This window comes from Trichosurus vulpecula, chromosome 3 (assembly GCF_011100635.1).
Source record: "Trichosurus vulpecula isolate mTriVul1 chromosome 3, mTriVul1.pri, whole genome shotgun sequence".
In the NCBI taxonomy this organism is placed as follows: Eukaryota; Metazoa; Chordata; class Mammalia; order Diprotodontia; family Phalangeridae; genus Trichosurus; species Trichosurus vulpecula.
In genome coordinates this window covers 389,227,055-389,253,398 of record NC_050575.1, presented here as the reverse complement: position 1 = coordinate 389,253,398, position 26,344 = coordinate 389,227,055, and the positions used below count along the sequence as shown (strand labels likewise).

The following is a 26,344-nucleotide window of genomic DNA, read 5'->3' as shown; positions in this document are numbered from 1 at the left end:
TGGTTTCCCAAGTGTGTATAGGATAACACTAAATCCCGTTCCAACCCTCCAGGACCTGATGAAAGCTGGCACCAACCTAACTTTCCAGATCTCTTTTCATAATCCACTGGTGATAAGACAATAGGAAGAAAGTTTCTCCTCCTTCAAGACCCAACTGAGGAGTCATTCCATGAAGGCTTTCTCAGTCCCTACTCAACTGCAAGAAATATCTCCCTCAAGTTTTTTCACAGCACAGAATCAGACCCATCCTTTTCTTCTGATCACATTTTACCTCCCATTATGTATCTCCTGATAGCCTGTCAACTCTTGAGAGCAGGGATACCTTCAGATACTTTATCTGAGAAGCAAACAGCACAATGCTTAGAACACAACAATCACTCATATATTTGATGAAAAGAATCAAGAATCAATACTGGTGATGAAGCTTAAAAATCTAGGAGAAGTGACAAGAAAGATATCAAAGTTTTTCTAAATAAGAAGCCACAGGCAATGTTTGAATGGCTTATGCCATTCAAACAGACTAATTGTGTTTGTCCTTCATTCTCAAAGAGGACCATGACATCAGGGAAATGATGACTTGACTTTGATTTGAGTGAGGCTGTGCAAGGTCATCAGCCTCACTTTCTCCTCCAGAGCCATCTGGGTCCAGTGGCCTGATATTCACCAGGACGACTGGAGATGACCCAGGAAGCACTGTGAGACCTGGCCCTTTCAGGCTAAGGTGTTTTCAGGTTCTCACTTTGAGTGTGGTAACGCCCATTCAGTGAATACAAGTCTTCAAGAAGTTTTAATAAGTAAGAACAGAAGGAAGTATGACAACTAGAGGAGATAGAAGAAGAAAGAACAGCTTTGGTTTTACAACAACCCAAATGATTCACTCACTTGCAAAAACTTGCTACCTGCTCAAGACCTAGAAAAACTCAAACAGGTATCAGGAAATTTTAGTTACTGGCAATTTCTATTACCTATACAAGCAACGGGAAATGGCATCAGTTGCCCAATTTAGACATGAACTCCTAAAATGAAACCTTAATGCCTCTAAGTGCTTGATTACAAACTGGAAATAAACCTAAAACTTCACAAAGTTTCAATTTCTTACAATTTCTCATTCATTTCTCTATGGTAGCAATAGACAAGTTTACTAACCAGAAAGCAGCCACCCTGCTTAAGTAAAATGGAACCATAACACATCAGCTAGTAAAACTAGCTATATATTTGCTATAAAGAAATATGCCATAAAGTTAAAAATTCCTTAAGTAGAAAATAACCTATTTAGCCATCTTTGATTATTTTTCTGGAGCTTGCCTCACCAAAAGATAAAAAGTCTTCTAGGTGTAATGTAGCACTATCTTCAAAAGATTTATTTGAGGGAAAAGTTGATGGACATTAGAGAGAATCCAAACTGAAAATCCAGCTTGGAAGTTTTGCTTCCATCCTCAGGGCCCATTTAAAAAAAAAAACAAACCCTTTGATCCATCTTGGATGAACAACCCACCTCAGCAAACATGTCATTTATTTATTTATTTATTTTAAGTAGTTACTTATTTATTTACTTATGTTCTTCCAATTTATTCTACATACTTTCATTTGTGTCCATGGTGCCTGTTTTTAAATGCTATTTACCCACTGTGCGATTTCTAATTTGTTTCAAACATCATCTACTATGCTTACACACAGTTCTTAACTTAAGACAGACGTTTTAGAGCTAAGTATACAAGGAAGTCTCTCCCTTTAAGGTAAAGCTAAACTATGCCTTGTGTTCAATACAAGTACTATAGCTGTAAATTAGGATTATGATCTTATAGAAAAGAAATTCCTTTCACTAAAATAATCCTCATGGGAGAAAATTGTGTTTAATTTCTGGAAAATTTAACGAAAGAAGAAATCATTTTCCTTTGACTAAATTGTCTCAGAATGTTATTTCCCCTGCAGTTCTGAAGCAGGCAATGCTCAAAACTACTGTATTTCCAACCACCTAAATTACTGCAGTATCTTCCTGACAGAACTTCCTGTTCTACTCCTCTCCCATTCCAATACATCTTTCATAATCCTGGCTACAATCAACTTTTTTTTTTCTTCTAAATCATTATTTATTTATTTAATGTTTTTAGTTTTCAGCATTAATTTTCACAAGAGTGTCAATTACAAATTTCCTCCCCATTTCTATCCTCCCCCCACTCCTATCATCCCCCCTTTTTTTTTATCTCCTTCCTCCTCCTTTCCTGTGGGCTAAGATACCCAATTGAGTGTGTATGTTATTCCCTCCTAGGTCAAATCAATGAGAGCAAGATTCACTCATTCTCCCTTACCTGACTCCTCTTCCCTCCCACCAGAACTGCTTTTTCTTGCCACTTTTATGCAAGATAATTTACCCCATTCCTCTCATCCTTTATTTTTTTTTTAGATATCATCCCTTCATATTCAACTCACCCTGTGCCCTCTGTCTACAGATATATATATACACATATATGTATATATATACACATATATATGTATATATTCCCTTCAGCTACTCTAACACTGAGGTCTCATGAATTATACACATCATCTTTCCATGTAGGAATGTAAACAAAACAGTAGTTCCACTTCAGTAAGTTCCTTATGATTTCTCTTTCTTGTTTACCTTTTCATGCTTCTCTTGATTCTTGTGTTTGAAAGTCAAATTTTCTATTCAACTCTGGTCTTTTCACTGAGAAAGCTTGAAAGTCCTCTATTTTATTGAAAGTCCATATTTTGCCTTGGAGCATGATACTCAGTTTTGCTGGGTAGGTGATTCTTGGTTTTAATCCTACCTTCACTGACCTCCAGAATATCATATTCCAAGCACTTCGATCCCTTAATGTAGAAGCTGCTCACATTCTAGCAGGTGAGGGGGCAGGAAATACCGCCTTTACTCAAATAAATATAACCATTTAAATGGAGGAAGAGCACTAATAGGGGAATCATTAAAGGGTTCCTAGAGAAGGTAGCACCCAAATTGAACCTTGAAGAAGTTAGGGCTTTTAAGATATGAAGTGCATTCCAGGCACATGGGATAGCCTGTACAGAAACATGAAGAAAGGAGATGGAATGCCAACTTCAAAGAAGAGCATATATGTCTGTTTGACTCCATGGAAAAAGTATGTGTGAAGGGGAGTAATATGAAATAATCTGAAATGGTAGGCTGGACCCAGACTATGAAGGGCTTTCAATGTCAAGCTAAAGAGTTTGTTACTTTACTCTAGAGGCAACAGGTAGCCACTGGAGACTCAAGCAGGGGATGACATGTGCTTTAAGGAAATTATTTTGGCAGCTTTGTGTAGGATGGTTTGGAGAGGGGAACACCTGGAAGCTGAGAAACCAACAAGGAAGCTGCTGCCATAGTCCAGGCAAAAGGTGATGGGGGCCTAAACTAGGGTGGTAACCATGTCACTGGATAGGGTATGGCCATTATAGAAATCAGAGATAAAATAGGTAAGACTTAATAATCAACTGGATATGAAGTTATGAGAGAATAAAGGAAGTTCTCTATAGAGAGATGAACCAGGTTGATTAGGATGGTGGTGCACTTTAGAGAAATAGCAAAGTCTGGAGGAGAAGCATATTTATAATAATATTAATAATGGATATTTTAAATTATACTTTAATGTTTGCAAAGCACCTTATGTAAACTATTTCATTTAAGCCTCCAGATTTTATGAGGTTAATATTATCAGCAATTTCAGTGATAAAGAAGCTAAGACTCATAGAGGTTAAGTCATTTGCCCAAGATCACAAAGCTAGTATTTGAACCAAGGAATCTTTTTTGGACAAGGGGGTTTGAGGTACTGCTGAGAGGTGGGAGATTCCCAGTTGAAAATGTCCAGAAAGTGATGAGTGACGTGAGATTTTTGCTCAGGCAAGAGTTTCAAACTGAATATACTGATTTAAAAGTACAGAGATAAATGAATACATGGGAGCTTATTAAATAAACAAGAGATCTTAAACTTAAAAATGGCCATGATATCAACATGAAAACTCAGATTACATCACTTTTTGGTCTGTGTACTTTTTTAATCTTAGGATACTTCTGCTAATGGTACCTTAAATCTGATGTTCAAGAATCAAGGTGGCATTTTATACATGGAAGGCCTGTGTCTATACTATTACCTTCCACTATTAATTAGCTGTCCTTGTCAGACAGGTTGAAAAGCCATCAATTTAGAATGGTTTATTCAAGTGAATAGTATTCTCTCCATTTTCCAAGTAATTTTTAAAATCTTAAATTATTTAGCAAAAAAAGCCCCACCATATGGCCCCAACATATTTATTATTTTTACTCTAGAGTGTTATGTCGTATGTGCTCCTGTTCCCGTCAGGAGTATATGTGTATATACAAACATACATACATAGTTTCATAATGTTTGCCAACTACTACATGGTCACTGGACACAACATGGTACAGAGCACTTGGCTTGAAGTGAGGGGATCAAGGAATTGTGGCTAGGACACTGTGGCTTTGGGTAAGATGCTTATCTCTGAATCTCAGTTATCTTATCTGTAAAACAGGGTAATGATGTCAGTACTGATATACCTCACAGGGCTGTGGTGGGGAAAGCATTTCTGTAACCCTTAAAATGCTACATACATAAAAATAATTTATATTATCATCATGAAGAGCAGTTATGGGAATTATGTTTAACAAGAAATTTTATTGCATCTCTGCTCCATCAGGCCTGGGGAGCTGACAGATCATTAATAATGGAAAAGACAAAAGATAAACAGTAGATGAGGAGGTTTAAAATAATGGCTGCCCCTTCATAGGTCCATTACGCTTTCTGTTGTACTAAATTTCTATCCTCCCACCTTTTGCCCCTTTTCTTTTACAAAACATGTCCAGATTTGTGAACCAATCTTTGGATATTTACTCCTTGGGAAATAAGTTGTGACTAACCATTTGAATCCTTCCCCCTATTATGCCATAAAACCCAAATGAACAATCTATAGCATTTATTTTCTTTGTAGAAGAGACAAAGTATGATCCAGAAAAATTCCAAGCTCTAATTCACTGGACCCAAATAGAATAGTCTTTTTATTAGCAAAATGCTTCATCTACACAGGTCTTTAAAACCCTGACACTTTGACTTTGGGTTTATTCCTTTCTAGAAGGTATGTTTCTACCCTATCTGGTGAAACTAACAGTTTACCTCTCTCTTCTAAGAGCAAAAGGAGACCTAGGCAATACTATCTTTTATTCATTTAGAGAGTACCTAAGAACCTACGATGTACCAGGTATAAAAAGTTTCATTTCCACCTCTGCCTCAGCCATTAAAAGGGCAATGATAGGATTGAATTTTGGTGCTGAGTTTTCTTTGAAAACAGAATATTAAGGGATATTCTGAGACCATGTTTGCCTATAGTAGCATTTCAAAATATACTTAAGAAATCAAGGGTCAGTTAAAGTTATATGATTGAATCCTAGACTGTCCCATTCATCACTAAGTTTTCATTTTCATTTAAATTCATAAATACAATTCAGGTTGATACATGATGAGTTTTTCCATGACCAAGAGTAAAAAGTGACTAACTACACCTGTGAAATGATGACAAACCAATTTGGACTGTCAAAAACATTTTAGTTTATGCCAAGTAACTAGAATGAACTAAAATGATTTTCTTTGGTAGAAACCTGGCTTTAAGGTGTTTTTACGTGTGAAAGGTGATACAAATAATAAAATTACAGGGAAAAAGCTGTGACCCCACTAGACTACAAAAACAGCTTTTTGCTGCCAAAGGCATGCTGCTATAATCAAAGTTTCTAGCAACATGGTGAAGAGAAACAAAGGCAGTAGTGTTGGTTGGCAGTGGGATCTGTAACCCAACCCCCAAGTCAAGGCTCTCTGTGCCTTCTGTGTTTTTGTGTCGAGCTCTACAGATTTCCTGTTTCCTGATGTACCCATACAAGGCTGAGGGAAGCAGAAAGGATCACAAGGCTCCTGGAGCAATTACAAGATATGCTCTCAGACTTGACGGGAACACCAGATGGCTTGTTAAGGGGACACCTACCATAGCACAAAGCCCCAATAATTACTTATCAGAATCTGAATAAAAGAAAAGCCAATTGCTAATATATAGCCAGAAGCTGTTTCAGGGATGCCAATATACTCTAGGCAAATACATGAACTTACACCTACCAGCTTCTTGTCTACTGCACAGGTGTTTTTCAGATAAGCAGACACCTCAAAAAAAAAAAAAAAAAAGGGAAGCAATTCCTTTTCCAAATAACTACCAAAGAGTTCTGAGATTAACAGAAAGATACACTGGCATTGCCCTCCCACAAATCATTAAAGAAAAAATGGTTCCACTTCTTACGCTGTATCTCTGACATCTCTAGTAATCCGATAATTCCATTCTCTGAAAAATTCATTTTCTTTGTCAAATTCCCGTTCATCTTCTCCAATGGTCACTGTAAACCTTTTTTCTTCAAAATCAGGCTCCTGTTCTTTTCGAATGGTTGCCTTTTTTAATACCTATCATTACAAGAATAAATGACATATAAATCATTTAAAAAGAAAATACTATCACAATAACTGAGGATGGGGGGAAGAGGGAGGGGAAAGGGGAAAAATTTGCAGTCACTGTATTCTGGTTTGGCATCTAGCACTCCCAGAGACCCTAAATGGGAAGGATGCTAAAATTAACACAGCAGTCAGGCAGAAGCTGCATGATGGTGGAGATAATTAAAAAAAAAAATGATGCCTATAACTTTGTGAAAGAATCAAAGCACAGAAAGCTATCCAACAAAATCACAAATCTCTGGGACTCAGTTTCTTCATTTGTAAAATGAGGGGTTTAGATTTGATCTTTAAAGGCCTTTCCAGATCTAGATCCCATGATCCTAAATGCTACTGGTTTTTAGAGCAAATAAGCAAATCAAGTTCTTCATTAAACCACTGGAGTTGCATCCAGCCCTCAAGCCAGGTGCACCAAACATAGCTATGGATTTAACTTATATTCCAACAGGGATTGATCCTACCATTACCCACAAATAGTTCTGGGATTGAGTCAAGAGACTGAAAAATTCAAGCAGCCAAAAGCATGGAGGTGAAGAGAGAGGTAGAATGGGAGACAAAAGGCTCATAACAATAAGGATAAGACTTAACTATTCAAAACAATTGCTAAGTGTCAACATAATTCAACATAATTGTTAAGGTCACTCAAGGTTTAGAAAAAAAAATTTTTTTTGGGGGGGGGGGAGGTGAGAAGGAAAGACAGAAAAATAAATAAAAGGGATATATAGAGGGTAGAAAAACGCAGCGACTAATTTGTTCATCATTAAGTTTTTCCAGAAATGAGGTCACATCCAAGAGGGGGGTAACATTTTATCTATACAAAGACTGTGAAGAATTTTATGGAAGTTAAGGAAGGGATGATTCCTAGCCGTTGAAGGTTAAGGAAGGCTGCAGTCACAGACTTTTGGGTCAAATGCATTTTGTGAAAATTTCTCTACTAAGAAATTTGGTTTAAGAGCAGGTTAAACCTTCTAATACATACTTGCACAAAGCACCTGACAATTACTGGATTTGGTTTCAATTTCAACCAAACATAAAACCAGTGAGAATTCATTTATATAGCGCCTTAAAGTTCAAATACTTTCCTTATAACCTAATAAGACATTCTATTATGATTTCCATTTTGTAGATGAGGAAACTGAGGCACAGATAGATGAAGTGACTTAAACAAGTCAGTCTCGCAGCTAGCATTTGAGCTGGGATTCAGATCTTTCGATTTCAAGACCTTTGCTCTTCCTACCGTACCCTATTGCCTTTAAAATAATAAGTAGATCCAGTCTCCTCTTCTATGGAGGTTGCAGGGTATCCTTCCCAGAGGATGGATTATAAAGTTTATAAAACTTAGGGATATACTATTTATTTACGCTTCCCTTAAAACAATAAAAGATACAATAAGGACTACAGTATTTAGAACTGGGAAGAACCTTCAAGATCATCTAGTCCAACCCCATATTTTATAGATGGGTAAACTGAGGCCTGAAGAGGGGAGGGAAGTGACAAACAGGTAGTAAGCAGCAGAAGCAGGATTCGAACCCAGGTCCTCTGACTCCAAATTCGGATAGCATGAGTCCACAGAAGTGTGAAAATAATTCCCAGTGGCTTTACTGTGTTTCATTTCATTCTCTCTGGATCAGATAAATGCTAATAATGAATTTTAGGCAATGAAGAAGACTGTATTTTTCTTTTCAGGTTTTCTGCTGTCCTTTTACCTCCTTTGCATGCCGGAGTCCTCTCTCCCAGGCACTCTCTGTTGGGGGTTCTGGAGGTGGTGGAGGCAGAATTTCATCAACAACTGGTCCACCCTATTAAAAGATTGACCAAAAAAATTAACATTTTATTAGATGTCAAAAAGTAGAGATGACAAATATAGACTTAAGTCAACCAAACTGTATCCAAGCTGCCACCTTGATAAATCAGATGTCTAGGACCGCTGACACAGAAAACATACATTTGAAAAACATTACCTAAGGCTGCAAAAATGCCTTCTTACAACCAGAGAAGTCACCAGTCAATGAATCTCAGAATTTCTCATTCAGTTGGTATCAGAACATTTTAAGATTGAAATTTAACCCCACCCCATACCCACCAAATGTACAAGGCTTTGATGAAAAGAGAAGTTCATACCCAAGGATTGGCAGGCATCAATGGATGAGGTCCAACAGGTGGTGCACCATTGGGTGGAAAAGGATCTGGTTTTGTGATTAAAGAATAGTTTCCTTTGTCATTCACTCCAGGATGGATAAACCTACAATTCATCCCCCAAGTACAATGACCTATAAAAACATAAAATCAGGTAAGGATTTGGCCACAGCTGGTTTTTTTTAATCTTACTACCAACCTTACTACTAACCTTACTATAACCAATGAGTATTCTAGGAAACAGATCTATACAGGATAAAGAAATTCAAGATACTGTACAGCACTTCATAAATTCTAAAGACAGGGACAATAAGTATGCCTTCCTTTTTAGTTAAGGCATATCAGTTGGAGCTCAAATTGATTTTCCTATATGGAACTACAGATACTAGTATGAACCTTCAACTGAAAACAGCACAATTAACTCAGACATCCATCTTTTTTAAAAAATAATTTAAGTTCTTACAAACTAGCTCTTACTCATAAATTTGGTCTGAAGATGTTTAAGTATTATTATATAAGGACTGAATTACATGTATGAGAAACTGAGTACATGAATAATATACTAAAAATAAAAAATATGAAAAATATACTAAAAATATACCTTCAATAGGAGCAGTAAGGTTAAAATGCATTTATTAAGTATTAGGCACTGTGCTAAGCTGCTAAGGGCAGTGAAGAGAAGAGGGGAAAAAATAAAACACACGTGCCCTTGCCAAAGGGAAACTGGGCAGACAAAGGTATGAGGATCCACCTATACGCAATAATCTGGAAGAAAGGTACCTCATCTCTCCTGCTTCAGCAGAGTGCTAGGCACATTTAACCCATAACTGCCAGCTTCTGTAAGCTGCAAAAAGTAATGAGAATAAAGATGGCCCTGATGCAAGGAAGCAAAATGATTTGCGTAAGTGGCTTGTAACATCAGAAATCAGCTCAGGAGTATTTAAAAAAAAATCCTACTTTATCACTGAGTCAGAAGCAAAAAAATTCAGGGAAGCATAAAGTATGCTTTCACTCTGGTAAAACAGAGTCAAATTCTACAAATGGAGACTACTGTGAAAAAGTGGCTAGACTGGCGCTGATCTGGTCACACTTTAGACTTTTTAAATAATAAGAGGTAGAGATCCTAAGAAGTTAGTTTTAAATAATATTTAAAAAATCCAAAAACAACTTAAGCGGCTTATTTTAAAAAAAGGAAAAGAAAAAAAAAACTACCTAAACACTACCAGTATTTTAATCAGTTACTACAGTTAGTTATTAAATGTTTCCACTGCGATACTTCCTATGATATATGACATAATTCTCTACCAATCTAAAATTTTCAAAGTGTATACTGCAAAAAGATGTAAACTAGAATTTTAACTATTTTTTTTCTTTGATTCTTTAGTGCAACTGCATCTAATTAGTTTAACTCTTGTCCCCATTTCCCACTTTTCCTCCATTAAGCCTCAATGAGAAAAAGTTGATTTTTTTTATAAAACATTAAGTAATAAAGATCAAAAGAACAATTATAGAAGCTGCTAAAACGAAACCATACATTTCATATGTCCTGTTGTTTAGCTTTCTTTGATGGTAAGCCGGAAAATATGACATAAATAAAACAAATATATAATTTAGTTTTCAACAACCATTTTCCATCCTGTTCATTGTCTCAATTAACAGGAAGACATTGCAATAGTCAAAGATTCTGATATCTTTAGGAATGCATACAGTGAAGAATTCAACTCCAAGACTACACTTTTATACAACCAATGTGTACTCTAAGAAAGAACCAATACAATGAATGGAATTGGTCCACTTTCTACAAGGAGTGTGAATTAAAAGCCTAAAATATGATAATGCAAGTTTTAAAAAAATGTTCAATTCACTAATGTCTTAAATTAAAAAAAAATAGAGCATATGTGAAGTGAGGTTATGTTTAAGTATGAAGTATTTTGTAAATATTTACAAATCATTTTCCATGCTATTTTGTTTACTTTTACTTAGGATGGTCATTTACCAAACTAGGTAACTATTTCATAGAACTACATAACTAACTTGACTGTAAATTGTAGACCTTTGTTGAGTAGCTGGGCAAGCAGAATAAGGTAAGTAGACTTGAAGATCTCTGAAGTTCCTTTGCGCTCATGATCCTATCCTTGAGAATGCCTAATTTGTATCTGAATACACAGTAATACCTCATCTGCATTTTTTAGGGAATGAAATTTTCCAAATGATTGAAGCTTACCCTTTCTAAGAAATAAATTTATTTCAGTCATTTATTTTTCCAAAATACATCATACACTTCCCAGCTTTCTTAAAGAGAGTATGCTGAATATAACAAACTTTTCTCAATAACTCAGGCCACCATTATGAATATCAATTATTGTTCTGTGCTATAATACCTTTAGAAAATATTAAGCTATATAGGATTATTCTGTGTCTTTATGTTAAACAGTCTCAGACTTCACAATGCTTTTATGTGGTTAGTTCTTTGGTCTCCTAAAACTAACATAGGGGCCACTTCTTCCTAAATGAACTGCTATTCATTCACCATCTTATCTTATATGCAATTTTCTTGCCTGAAGTGTAAGGATTTCTCAACAATTCTTGACTCTCCATTCAAAATCTATTCTCCCTTATTTATTTGTATCATAGATGGTTGATCCTGCCAGGAAATAAGACTTCTATTAAAGCCAGAGGACTGAGGGTAGTACTATACCAAACATGAATAGATTACAGCATAACTTTTAACTAGTTAGCTGCTAACTAGTTAAACTGAATCAGATATTGGACTAAGATGAAATGAAGTTATAACCTATGGATTAATCCTCTGCATTAAGTTAAAAATAACTTAAAGTTGTAAGGAGCCTGGTCAGTGAGAAGTCATTTCAGAAGGAGCAGATAATGGTAATTTTAGAATTGAATTTAGGAATTTGGATGTCTTCTAGTTCTACCTTCCATAATGATTCCAAAGTTTTCTTTGGAGCAATTTTCTTATTCAAAATTCTTAAGCTATACATACTTTATTGCAGTCTACTTCAAGTTCCCCACATGCAAAAGAGATCAATCAAGTTTAAATCATGACATGACTATTTGTTTTGGGGATAGCAATTAGATCAAGATCAAATCACTATTTGCAATTAGGTAAATATGAACTTTGACCTTAAGACAGAGATAAGTGTCTGGCATTAACCAATGCAAAAAAAGGAAGCCAAGAGAACAGTTTGAAATGAGTGGAAGAGAAAAAAAATATAACACTTTACAACCCTGGTAGGAAACAACAAATAAGAACAAAGCAAATAAAATGATGAAAAGAACAGGATATGCCAGGCAGCCTGCTAAACAAATTCATTTCTCACAATTAAGTTTCTGAATCATGAACAAAAAGCCTTTCCATATGAAAAACAACCAAAAATAATACACACAAATCCAAACCTAAAATCTCTCCCTGTAGTATCTTAAAGCAAGTTTCAAGATAAAAATAGAAGATAAAAGAGAAGAAAACAGGTGTTAGTCCAGATTTGAAAGATTAAGATCTTATCAAACTTCCACCTGATGTTCCACCTAGAGTCATACTGTTCATTTCATAGAGAAGAAAGATCACCGTTTCTTTCTGAGGGCTGCTCCACTTGGAAATCCTCGCCGAGAACGTTTCTGTTGCATCCTGTTGAAAGGGGGAACCCACCTTGCAGAGGTGGGACATGATCAAAGATAATACCTTCAGAATCTGGCCTTGTAAAGGGGGCCTTATTCACCTTTCCTTATAAGAAGCAATTTTTTTAAACAAAAAATTTTCAAATAAGATCCTAGGGTTACGATAATTTCCTTACTGTCAATTGCATGGTGGTTATTATATAACCACTTATTTTATCAATGATCATTCAAGTTCCCATGGGGATTGGATATGGGCACAAAGGGGTGTGGTATCAAGACACATAAGATTATAAAAAGATTCACAGCATAGACCCCGAGAATATCAATTTTTGTAAGGTTCCAGTGTATTCGATACTGTCCTGCTCTCAACAATGACTACAAGTCACTTTCAATTCCTGGGGATACAACAGGCTTTACAAATGGTGGTTTCAAGCCATCTGACTTAATATACAATTACCTTTCATAAAGAATCGGCAGGTGGGACGAGGCCTCACCTTCCTATCACTAGGATCCTTCACTTCTCCTTCTTCCAGATCATCGTCCTGAAACAGAAAATAAGATGAAATAATAGAATTCTGATGACAACCTGACGAGGTGCCACTGTCATGAATCTAGATGTGTAAAAACCAGCTGCTGTAAACCTTAGCTATTTTCTCTTCAGTAATCACGGGTGAGAAGCAGGCTGGCCAAGAGTCAAAAAACCTACTTCTGACACATACCAGCTGCATGACTATGGGCAAATCATTTGATCTTTCAGTTGCCCAAGCTACTCTCTAAGCCTACTGAGGTTACAGATAAGTTGCTGATCTATACTGGTAGGGGAGCCCCTGATATTCACCTAAGAATCTTAGGTCAAGCTTAAAAAAACAAGCTAACCTCACCTCCCTCCCCAATTTAAATTTGTAACATGAGAAAATTTGGCCTGTCAGGCAAATGACTAACAAGTTTTTGTACTTTACAATTTAGTCCACTTTGGGTCTGCACAGCATGTTCCTCACAACTCTGAGGTAGGCAGTACAAGTATCATTATCATGAGTTTAATTGGTAATGGGGTACATTTTAAAAGCATAAACATTTTTTCTGATTTGATTCTTAACTGCATAATGAGTATTAGTAGGCTACAGCATATCGCCAATGAGGACTTGCATATGACAAGTAGAGTGAAAGCCATTATCCATGACATGCATGAGAAAAGGAAGCTAGCTCATTATAGAGAGAATGAAAGTCAAACAGACATAAAACACACAGAGAAAAGGCTTTTACATGTTGATAGCATGAGATAGTATTTGTAAAGCACTTAGCACAGTATCTGGCACATAGAAGGCTCTTAGTAAATGTTTGTTCCTGCCCGGGTTGGGCAGATCTTCTTCAGAGGTTTTATGAAAAGACTGAACTAGATAGAAGAATCATACAGGATGAGAGAATGTGGATGAGCTCTCTTTGCATCTGTCCAAGTAGTGAAATAGAAATATCTGTACTATTTTGTCTATCTTGAAAATAAGACATTCCTCTGCTCCACTGAGGGAAGAACTTCTGTCAAGCAGATAATACAAATCTGTCACATTATCACTATTGTTCAGAATTATTTTTCTACTTGGTAAAAGATGTAGGCTTATTAATTTTTTATATTTTCTAAGAGTAAATTCTAAGCACAAATTGGTTTTGAAAAGATTAGGAAAACCTTATTTAAACAAATGAAAGATTTCTAAGGCCAATCTTTCCTAAGGAAGTTGGTAGATTGATTTCTTTAATTTTTACGGAAGCATCAAGTTCATCCTGATATAGCAATTTAAAGCCTTGTTCTTCTCCCATTTTCCATTTAGCCCTTTTAAAAAAAGATTCTCTCATAAAATTAGGTGATCATTACACCAAAACCCTGATGAGATGATCTAATATCAAAGTCAATCTAACTGAAGATGGTTAGGCAGTGAGGATGAACAATATGTTGAAAAACTTTCAATATATTCCCTTAAGAAACTGTAACAAAGTCAATTCACTAAAATTACAAAGAGTAACCTCAAAAGAGGATTTCTTTTTTCCTTTGTTCACAGAAGAAAAAACGTCTTTTAAAAGGTTCATAGATGCTTGACTCTTCCTGTTAGTCTTGGAAGGTCAAGCACAGATAATAAAATTACAGACAACTAGGTGGCCCAGTAGACAGAGGGCCAGGCCTAGAGTCAAGAAGACCTAAGTTCAAATGTGGCCCCATATTTTACTAGCTTTGTGCCCTTGGGCAAGTCATTCTGTTCTCTCAACTGTAAAACAGGGGTCATAATAGAACCTACCTCACAGGTGGTTGTGAATATCAAATGAGATATTTGTAACAGCCCTTAGCACAGTGCCTAGCACATGGAAAGCACATGTGTACTCACACTATCTCTTTACACACACACACACACACACACACACACACACACACACACATTATAGAGGACAATAATTTCTAGAAATGACTAATATGACAAATGCTGTTAAGACCAAAGACCAATAAGAAGTGACCTGAAAATTCTAATGAGATCAAAAAACATAGTATAACTAGTTGAGTTTTCTGGTAAACAAATAATTAATTCAATATTCTTCTAAGTTGTAGAAGATTAAAGTGCACTGTCATTTTCTACCAATATGTCTTACAATGTGCTTGAAACATAGGAAAAAGGACACCTAAATAAAACAGCCAATTTTTAAATTACTTAAAGGCCAATTTATCTACATTTAGTTTGTAGATTATTCAAGTTCAGTCTTTCAAGCAGGTACCTGCTTCTCATAACCTGGTAATTATCTACCAGGCAGCAGAACCATAGAGCAGTATGACCAAAAGGCAGGGAAAAAGAGAACAGATGCAAACTCAACTAGTGGGGGGTAGAATCTGTAATAAAGGACAGTAGTGATCATTTCACCAAACAAAACAACCATATGCAATTTTTACTTAGTGGCTCAATCAGTGTACAAAAGAACAACAAAATACTGGTATCATCAAAAATAACAAATGCAAGATATTCTCCTGCTCTTATACAAAACCATAGTAAATTACACCCAGACAACCTGATAACAAATATGCCAAAGAACTTCAGAAGATCTTAAGGACAACAACTAGCATGAACAGAAGGATGTTTTTTTTTAATAGGCATATGAGGAGAGATTTTTTTTAAAAAAATAAGTCTTCAATTTGGAAAAGCAAAAGACTGAAACTGAATGTGATCGAAGGTCACAAAATCATAAATGAAATAGTGAAGGTAAAAATGGGCTCGTTCATGAATCCCAGAATACTAAAAGATGCCTCTCAGAAACATTTCACATCCAGCCTCACTCACTCACAAGCAGGTGACCCTGGGAAAGTCTTTACTGCACAATTTCTCTCTGCCTCAGTTTCCCACAAAATGGGGTTAATAACAGTACCTACCTCACCTCATAGAGTTATTGTGAGGATCAAATGAGATAATATGTGCAAAGTGTTTTACAAACCTTAAAATGCTACATAAATGTTAGTCATCACTAAGTGGCAAGCTTGGGACAAATAAAATGTTCTAAATCACAAAGCAGACCACAAATTTATGAAACTTTACCTGACTTGAAAATATGGAATATATTTAAAAAGGTTTAGATAAATTCATGGATAATTTGCCTATAAAGATGATAGAGCCATTGGAAATCTAGAGAGATCCTAAAAGAGTAGATGTCAAAGAATTTGACCCTGTCATGCTACATTATGTCCTGTGGCATCCCCATCAAAGAAAGAATGCTGTCCTGGCTGGATCAGGATCCTCAAACCCTTAATTAAAATTAGTTTCATTTACGGATTAAGTGTGAGTGATTTCTTTGTCCCTTTACCTTGCAATCAAAATAATCTAAGAGTTTGCTATAAATAATTATCTAAAAAACTCGTAAGAATAGTTTCATCTCTGATGATGGTAGATATATTTGTAACTAAAGAAAATCTTATCATGGCAAAACATGAGTGATGCAAAGCTTTAGTTAAAAATGTTTGTTCAAGTAAAACATGTTCAAGGGATTTAATGTATGAATTATGGTGCCATAATAATCAAGGAAAGTAAAGCAAAGACTATAAAAGTGATGGGGGGAGGGAAGGGAAGAGATCAGCTTAACTGCCACAATAACCTATAGTTTAAAAGGAAAAATAGCTGGATATATATGTCACCACAACAGAAAGTCCTGGTAAGTTGAAAAAAGATAAGACCAATTCAAGTAACTTTCTAGAGTTAACACATGTAACAAACGCTTCTGGTTGTTCTGGATGCTGAGATGAAGAAAACAATGAAGTAACAAGTCAAGATCTCCTTTGGTAATGAAATCCCTATTCTATTTTATTCTCAAAAAGATTTAAATGAGATGACTGCTAACTAAACCAACCTTCCTGGATGCTATAAGTATGTTCTAATTTCTTTTTCAAAATAACTCAAGCAGCAGATTTTTTCCCCTTAATTTAGAAAACTCAGGACAATTGACTTATATCACAATGTAAAAATGTTCATTGCTTTTTGTAATAAATATGAAAAGTCACTATGCCATTCAAAAACAAAAGTATTTCCCAGTTTTTAAGTACAGGGGCCTGTGTCAAACAATTAAAGATTTCATACCAGTTTTCCACTTATTCTCAACCACTAAAGTGGTATCGAGTGGGCTGAACAGGACATTAGAGAGGAATGAAAAGTCAATATTGGCAATTTGAAAAAGAAAATATATGAATAAATATCAATGAAAATAGAACTGAGAGGGACCAATACCCTAACAATTGATACAGGTTAAGTTTACTATTGGACACAAGACTTAAAAGACCAGGACACAAAAAAGAAAAAAAATAAAAGAATATTTGATCCTTCATATAATACTATCTCAGGATATGTTTTCTCATCATGGTAAGAACTCTTAATGAGCTATCCATACCACCCCATCTGATTACCCCTGAATACATTATGAATGGGCTAAGTAGGATTAGGGTCTATGTTTGTGGAAGAGGATTTTATTTTGCTCTTTAAAGAAAACTGGTCCTAAAATGGGAGTGAAAGGAAACAATACAGCACAATTAGTACTTTGCCCTAACCAGTTAAATGGATGAATAGCAGCAACAGAATGCCACTTAAGAAATAATTTTTTAAAAAATTCCAGATTATATCTTAGTCTTAAAAAATTCACATTTGTTTCCTACTATACCAAGAAAGAACACTGTTACATTTTAGAAAGATTTTCAATGTGGGTTATAACATAAAGGGCTTGTGGTTAACCAATTCGAATGGACAAGAACATCCCATTTTTTTGATATTCCTTTTACTTGGGGTTTTACCATACTTGGAATTCCTTCAGTAGGGAATCATAGGATTATAGATTTAGAGTTGGAATAGACCTCAGAATTCACCTAGATTAGGACTGCACAACTTGAGGCCCTCTTGGCCACTTGCAGCATGCCAAAGGATTTCCTCTATATACAAAGGATGTTTTCCTCTACATTTTTCACAGGCTGCCCAAAATTTTTTGGTGTGCCAAACAGACGTAAGTAGCCCATGGGCTGCAACTGCGCAGGCCTGACCTAAATCAATCTTCTTTTACAGATGAGAAAACTGTAGGACAATGCAAGGACCCTGAGTGATTAATCCAAAATCACACACACAGTGTCGCTGAGCAAAGATCTGAATCAACCAACAAATTAACTCTGTGCCAGACATTGGGAGATACCCGAGATAAAAATAAAACAGCCCCTTACTGAAAGATGCTTATATTCTATTGGGAGAGAGAACACAATTCATGGCTGGCACATGATGCTTAATTAAAACATGTGTTGATGCATACAAGCTACAGAAAAAAGTGATACCAAGTAACGAGGGGGAGGCCACAGCAGCCAGCGGCCAATCAGCAAAGGATCGCTACAGGTGGCACTAGAGCTGAGTCTTCAGAATAAGGGGGCTTGCTAAGTGGTGATGGTAAAGACAACATATTCCTGACACAGAAGAAAGTCACTGCTAAGGTGAGGAGACAGACAATGGAAAGCTGTTTGGCTGGGCCAAATGCAAATGAGTGCTAGAAAGGTTTGAAAGGAAAGTGGGAGCTGGGGGCTAAGAGGCTCCAGATGTAATAACGAGCCACAAGAGTTGACTGAACAGGGGAACTAACACGATCAGACCAGCATTTTAGGAAAGTCACTTTGGCAGCTATGTGTTAGGGAAGTGGCGTGAGGCAAGGAGAGGCTTTAAAATGAGGAGGCCACTGTGATGGCCCAGGTAACAGGTAATAAGGGACAGAACTGCTGTGGTGGTCACACAAGGGGAGAGAAGGAGATAAATGCAAGAGATCTTGTGAAGGTATAAAAGACAAGATTTGACATCTAACTGGAATGTAGCATAGTAGCTAAGAATATCACCAAGGTGGGAGACTTGGGTAATTGGAGGGACAATAAGGGAATAAGCATTTATTAAACCCTTATTACATGCCAGGCACTGTGTGCTAAGTGCTTTGCACTTCTCACAACATTTTCTCACAACAACTCTGGGTGGTTGGTGCTATTATGACACCCATTTTAGAGGTGAGCAAACTGAAACAGAGGTTGAGTGACTTGCCCAGGACCACACAGCTACGAAGTATGAGAACAGATTTGACTTCAAGTCTTCCTGACTCCGGGCCCACTATTCCACTTCTAGTTATCTCTACTATGGATAGAAATAGGGAAATCAGAAGAGGAGTGGGTTAGGATTGATACCACAGCGTTCGGGTCAAGGTACAGTGTGTTCGACTGTGGCTGATGAGTCCAATACTCTACCACAGGTCAGGCACAATAGTCTGTTTGAACATTTGGGATGGAGATGTCTCTAGATTTGCCCATCTCACACTCCCTTTGTGCTACTGAGGCACAGCATCTTTTCTGATGTGGTTATGCCATGGGGGGCAGCCCTATGCCAGCATCTCCCATGTCTCACAACTGATACTAAAGTTCTTCAGAGACCTTGAGAATGTTCTTGTACTTCTTCCGACCTCTGTGTAAGCATTGGGTTAGGGTAGGGGGAAAGATAATGATTTGTGTTGGACTTGTTGAGATTCCTGCAGTACAGCCAGTTTGAAATGTAGGACTGTAGCTGAGAGAGCTTAGAGATGGATATACAGAACCTGGGAGTCATTTGCAAAGAGATGATAATTAAAAACATGGAAGCTGATGGGGTCACTAACAGAGATTTCAAAGAGAAGAGCACCAAAGACAGAGGGTTAGAGGTACATCCACAATTAGGAGGCATGATAAGGATGGTGATCTAGCAAGAGTCTGATTAGTCAAGAAAGGTAAGAGAACTAAAAGAAAGGAGTGCTATGAAACCCTAGAGAGGAGAGAGATCTTGGAGAGTAGGTTAAGAATGTAAAATGCTATGGAGAAGTCAAAAAGAATAACAACTAGGAAAAGGCCATTAGATTAGGTAATTATTGATAATTTTGTAATTGATTAACTTCAATTCAGTAAAGTCAAATGGAAAATGGCTGGAGAATGAGAAAAAAGGAAATTAAAGCACCTACTCTAACAGCTTCTTCTAGGAGCTTAGCTGCAAAAGGGAAAGAAAATGTGACAACAGTTTAAGAGAATGATAGGGTTAAATGATAGTGGGGTGTTTTGGATTTTTTTTTTGGTGTGTGTGTTTTAAGGATGAGGATACCTGGGAGTATTTATAGGCAGCAAAAAAGGAAACAGAGAGGGACAAATTTACAGTTAGAAAAAGGGAATGAATGATTATGGGGATAACCTCTGGGGAACACAGGAGGGGATGAGAGCAAAGAGTCAGCCTGGGTGACTCAAGGGACCATCAGAGATCACAGAAAATGAGAAAAGAATGGGCAATGTTAGGAGGTTGTGAGAGAAAAGAAAAGGAGCTCCTAATGGCCTCCATTTTTGAGAGTCTCAACTGTAAGCAGTGGGAAAGAAGGTGGTAGGGAATGCTTGAGAAGAGAGGTTTTGGAATAGTTGCTACAAGATGTGTCATACAGATTCAATTAGGAAGAAGTAAAATGAGGGCCCAGTTGACATTAGCTCACAAATTTGTAGTAGACCCAGTGAGCAAGACTGAATGATTTCTTTCAGCTACCTTCAATGCCTGGTGAATAGAAGAAAAGGTGGTGTACAACCGGAGTAATCTAGGATGGATATGTGGGAAGGCAGGAGTAGTGATAAGACAAGGGAACAAGGAATTTGGGAGTAGAAGATCAAATAGGGAGGAAAAAGTGTAGCAAATACAGAAGTCACAGCCTAGGAAAGTACAGGAGTAAGGGAAAGTGAAACGTGGAATGCCAGGTAGTTATGATTGGATAAAGGAATTTTAGAGTTTTTGGATGGCTGTGAGAGCAAGAGTGTGATCGTCTGTGTGTGGATGAGATGGAATGGTAAACAGAGTTGAGGAGCTTGAGGTCCTAGGAGGTTAGAGAGTTTGAAAAAATATCAACATGTATTGTTGAAGTCCCTTAGTACAAGAGCAGTAATCTGGGGTTGAAAGTCAGTCAGTCATAAAATTCCATGAGAAAGAAGAGTATGACCAGTGACTATATAACTGCCACCAGGCTACAGGTTGGGTGACATAGTTGGATAGAATGGACTTTAAAGGAGGAGGTGCTGACTGAAAATGGAAGAGGCAGAATCTGAAAACGGGGAGCAAGGAGCATTCTGACTGTTCCTGCTGGACTAGTGTGTTGTAGGGTCTGGGAGAAGAAGAAAATGGTTCTGGAAAAGAGGGCTGGATCCTCTGCCTCTAGAGCCAATGCTTTCCCAATGCACCACAATGCTTCCTGGTTTCCAAGAATCTCTCTGTCTCTGTCTTCCCTTAACCCCCTCTCAAAAACACAGCAATCTTTGGAACATCAAATCTGTTGCTAGAGGCTCATGAGATGTGAATACCATGTTAGAACAATTAAATTTCCTTATCCATGTTAAGGTTAATTTAATATCTATAAACCAAAACAAGCAAGAATTATCAAAACAACTTGGTCCTCATTAAAAAACAGAAAATCGGATAGTCTAAAACTGACACTTTAAATGATTAACTTTATTCTCTTTCCTTGACTAGCCTTTAGCCAAATCCAACAAGTAGTAAATTAGTTAAATTTGAGTTTCAAGGCATTTTCCTTCCTGTTTTTATTGTATGGCAAAAGTGGTAATGATCAGTGAAGTTTACTAAGCAAGGCACTATGAACAAAACTGATCCATGGTCATTTATTTTCAGTTCAATCATACAATCCAACAAGCACCAAGTCATGCTTATGATTACCCAACTGCCTAGTCCAGGAACATCCTTTATAATATTTCCTGGACCAATATCATTTTGTAATGGCATCATTAGGACACTATAATCATGACATGTGTTATACCAAACCTTATAGAATCATGAAATCCAGATAATCACTTTTTTTTATAACATTCTGTGGAATTGTTTTCCCCATGCCTTTTTGCCTAATGTCATGTTTTCAGATCATCAATTAATGACACTGGGCAGCAGAGTAATATGTGTGTACAAGCAAAAATTTATGCCAAGTGAGTAGAAAATCTCGTTTTTTTCCTTTAGTTAAATTTATGTTAGTTTTCAAGGCTATTACTTACATCAATCTCTCCATCATCTATCTCTCCATCATCTTCTTCTTTTTTTTTCTCCTTCAGAGATTCCAGGTGCTCTTTTTCCTCCCCATTTTTACCATTGGATTTCTCTTCTTCCTCTGGAAGACCTTCTCCTTTCTCATCCTCATCTTCTCCACCAGCCTTCTCAGCCTCATCCTCTTGAGCAGTAGTTGTTGGTTCCTCAGGAACCTCCTCATCATAATCTAATTCATGTTCATCCAGTTCTCTAGTGACTGAAGAGGCTTCGTCTCGAAGATCATTTGTCCTATCTTCCTCCTCCTCCTCCTCCTCTTCCTCCTCCTCCTCCTGACATGGGGAGTTCTTAAGATCTCTGCTCTGATCATTATTATCAGAGTCCTGAGATTTGGTTTCACTTAATCGGTCCTCCTCATCTGAATGATTTTCCTCTTCACCCTGACTCAGTGCCCTTGCTGCATCTTCTTCTTCTTCCTCCAAATCAGTGCCCCTCCCACCCTCTCCATCCAACTCCCGATCAGACCCACTTTCTTTCAGAATATCATCATCTGAGAGCTCTTGCTGCTCTTCCTCTGGAGATCCAGGATCTCGATCAGGACTCTCACACACATCCATCAGTATCCTCTGGTCTACAAAAGAAAGAGAAACATATACATTTACCAAATTCAACACAAACTGGGAAATATATCTCATTTCCTAGTTCTACTGGCTCAAAGGGGAGGGAAGAGGTATATGTGTCTTTCCTTCATTTGGTTTTATCCTGAACAAATATTCTCTATAATTTAGACTCTTATTCTCCAGACTACAGATGCTATGCTCCCTAGGATCATATATTTAGAGCTGAAAGGGACCTCAGAATCCCCTTATTTTACAGATAAGGGGACTGAGCTCAGCCCAGAGGTTAAATGACTTGCCCAAGCTTACATAGGTAGTAAGTGGCATAGCCAGGATTTGAACTCAACTCCTTTGGCACAAAATCTAGAACTCTTACTACTGTACCATTCCAAAAGAAAATATACAATAACTTTAAAATCATATAGGTTCAATTAAAAATCATAAATTAATGTGATATTTATAAACAACTTAAGAGATTTTTAGCAATGACAATTTAAGTGAAATATGCCAAATGGGTAAGATCCTCCATATCCTCAGCATACTACCTCCCTAAACTCTACCTTCCCCTAAATACAAATGCAATTTAAGGCAACATCTCAATGTTACAAATTTTGACACAGGATCCCCCCCACCCCCACCCCATTCTAGCAGTTATTAAGAAAAAAAGTCAACAAGCTCTTTGCTATAGGAGACAACAATGCAATTTTAGGTGACATGTTACTTTTCAAATTAAAGATGGCCTCCACATGGTAACCAGTGATACCAGATTGTAAGCCACAAACCTACCTTGGCTTTAGAGTTAACCTTAGGGGCCTAAAGCAGAAAAATTGTAGACAGTTCTTTAACAACTCTCAGCATGCATTTCAAAGGGTGTCCACGTTGCTGCCTGTCACTTTTCATGTATAGGTACTGTGTTAACATCCACCCAGATCAGAATACCTATTAAAAATAAGTTAGGATAATAGATAGTGGGCACTAGTGGTCCATTTTATGACCTGGGACCACTCTATCCACCGGAAGGGATGGATTTATCTGCATCACTTTATGCTCCAAAAGTAGAAGAGCACTTGTCATACAAAAGATGCCCACAGAAGCAAAGATTTAGAAAGCTATGAACTAAAGGAATTACTAAGGGAGACCATAATTCATTACAATATTTTAGGCCATTTTTGTATTGTCAGGTAATTGAGTGGACATTATCATATCTACAATGAGGGACTCCTTCCTTCCCACCAAAATTGTGACTCATGACTTTGAAATAAGCTGCCAATGGGTATATTCACCTGTAGAGAAGAACTTCTGGTAGAAAATTCTCCATATTACGAGAGCTGTGCTTACATGATGCTGACAGTCTCATTCTGCTCTATTTCAGAAGATATTCAAGTCTATTTTTACTACTCCAGATTTAATTATAAAGTGCACACATGCTGGTATCCCACTCAGATGCTTTAGGAGGGTACTTTGTTCTTCCTTCTCCTGTTTTTAAATGCAGGGCAAGATGGCTGACATTTACTAATTTCATTCTGCATGTTGGTGGCAGAAAAAACACTGAGCAGTTTTCATGCAGTCCTCTGAAATCTACAGGGATGTACACACTGGCTACATTCACAGCATCACAGGATTTAGAGCTGAAAGAGACTTTAGAGATTATCTAGTCCAACCCCCTCAAATGACAGGCGAAGACCAGGAGAGTCAGATATGGGAAATGGCTTGTCCAAAAGTCACATGGTATTATTCAGGGATAGGTTATTTCTCAATTCCACCCCCTCCCCACACACCATCCCCCAATTAGTAGTCACATTTGAACCCAGGTCTTTTTTACTCTAAATTCAATGTGCATTTCAATACAACACAATGCAGCTAACCTCACAGCCTGGTAGAATTCTACCTCAGTCTTTCCCTGAATAGGACTACCTGCAAAACTTATTTCAGGCTATGCCCTCCATGGCCTACCACCCCCTTCTAACACAGCCTCATACAAATCCTCCCACCTCTGAGGGATTTTTTCTCTCTGCCACAATCTCAATAATGAAACTGGATAGTAATATCACAAGCACACTATTATCTTAGTGATCCAGGGCAAAGAAAATGTACACTGAATTAAAGACTACCAACCATCCAGTGCTTACTGGTTTGGGTAGAAATTCTTTGGGGCTCACTCTTTTCAAAAGTAAAACATGTTTAAATGCATATAGAAGTAGAGTCAAAGTTCAGAAATTCATTCCTCCAAAGTCACAACTCTGACAATGAATTTATTGTTTTAACAAATGAAAAAACTCTCTGTGAGGGACCTGTCATGGAAATTTACTTTAAGATGTATTTGTTTAGAACCTGGGATTTCAGCTATGTAGCAAATTCAGTAGTATAAACTCCCTCCATCAATGAAGTTAGGCAACTCTGTAACTTAAAGAGTCTTAGACAGTTGCTTGGCGGCAACACATGGTTAGTATGTGTCAAAAACAGTACTTGAACCCAAGTCTTCCTGATTTCAAGGTCAATCCTTTATCCCCTGACTTGTTTGCAGAAACTGGCCAGCCAGCCAGAATAAAAGGAAGAAAACAAAGAGAAGGTTAAGAGCAAGAGATATGTATGAGCCATTAACAGAAAACATGGGGCACTTGGTTTCTCACCCATCTGAAGTTACTAAAAAGAAAACAGACATAGCAAAGTGACCCACATCTCATTCTACAAACTGTTCAACACTATCATGGAAAGGGAAATGCAGCCTTGAATGGGAAAGGGAAGGAGAGAAAACCGAGGATCTTTTTCTTTTTGCAAAGCAATCGCTTGAATTTCATGCTTCATGCTGCTCTAAACATGTGAATAAAGGTGGAAGGAAAAAATTGACCCTCTGTGCCAAGGAGAACAAGAATTTTGGTCCTTCTGCAGACACTTCTTACTTCCTCCTCCTGAGTCAAGTGGGAATAGGGGTTGACATCAATTAACAATAGCTGCCAAAAGGTCAGCAGTCACCTATAACAAGGTGAAAATCTCATTTTTCAAGTCTAAGTGAAGGGATAATATTAACATACTATACACTCGAGTGCCACTTTTGCACTGGCTGCTTGGTTACAATAAAAGAGCCTTTAGTACTCTATGCTATGAATTTAGATAATCCTCAAAAGAATGTCTTATCTATGCTACTACCTCACAAGAAACGAACAGATACCAGATTTCATGGACTGCCTACGAAGGCAAATTTATCTTCAAAATTAAGTTCCAACTGAAACTATAGTTAAAAACCTTGCACCTGATGGGCTGCAGATAACTCCTGCATATGTCTGCTAAATACGAACCACAGTTGGATTTTAAAGGTTACTCTCTGGTCTAACCCTGATCTAGTCTAATCTTCAGTTATGATTCAATCATGTGACATATACTCTTATTCAAAGCTCTTATGTGCCCCAAACTATCATAGTCTACTTCGAGACCTTCACATATATAAATAATTCATTACAAAGCATGCTAATCTGGTTTAAATTTAATGAGATAAAGAACCAACTGCATTTTACATTTAGACCTTAAATGATAAAATGCAGAAATAAATGCCTTTCTGACTTTGAATTATTCTTAACCAATCCGAGAAAAGTGCTTGCAAGTAAACCGAATAAAGTTCATTTTAAAACTTGCTATGTCCTTCCTATATGAAAAGAACATCATAGGTCGTTCCCAATTTGCAAACACTAAACTTTGAAAAGGTTATTGCCATCAAAACTCTACTTGCCTTCTGGATGACAGCTTCCACTTCTGCCACCAGGAGTAACATCTCATTTCCATAGATTTTGGTCTTCACCCAACCTTCTCCCCTATTTTGTAAGTATCAGCAAAGCTCCAACCTAGAATGCCCCACACCTTCTTGCTGCTA

At 37.2% G+C, this 26,344-nt stretch overlaps 1 protein-coding gene across 9 annotated transcripts in view; it reads right to left on the bottom strand.

Annotated features, from left to right (window-relative positions):
• The window catches only part of ZC3H18 (zinc finger CCCH-type containing 18), an 83,229-nt gene that overhangs the window by 52,153 nt on the left and 4,732 nt on the right, over positions 1–26,344 (bottom strand). For 4 of the 9 annotated variants that reach the window (XM_036750930.1, XM_036750933.1, XM_036750929.1 and 1 more), the window contains exons 2-6: positions 21,874–22,493; positions 12,760–12,844; positions 8,655–8,803; positions 8,240–8,332; positions 6,331–6,488 (exon numbers count right to left, since the gene is read on the bottom strand). In XM_036750930.1, coding sequence (XP_036606825.1) covers positions 6,331–6,488; positions 8,240–8,332; positions 8,655–8,803; positions 12,760–12,844; positions 21,874–22,479 — 1,091 coding nt within the window. In that variant the 5' untranslated portion in view covers positions 22,480–22,493. Of the gene's footprint in view, positions 1–6,330; positions 6,489–8,239; positions 8,333–8,654; positions 8,804–12,252; positions 12,334–12,759; positions 12,845–21,873; positions 22,494–23,762; positions 24,252–26,344 lie in introns of those variants that run through there. The other 5 variants (XM_036750924.1, XM_036750931.1, XM_036750927.1 and 2 more) reach the window with 3 other exon arrangements.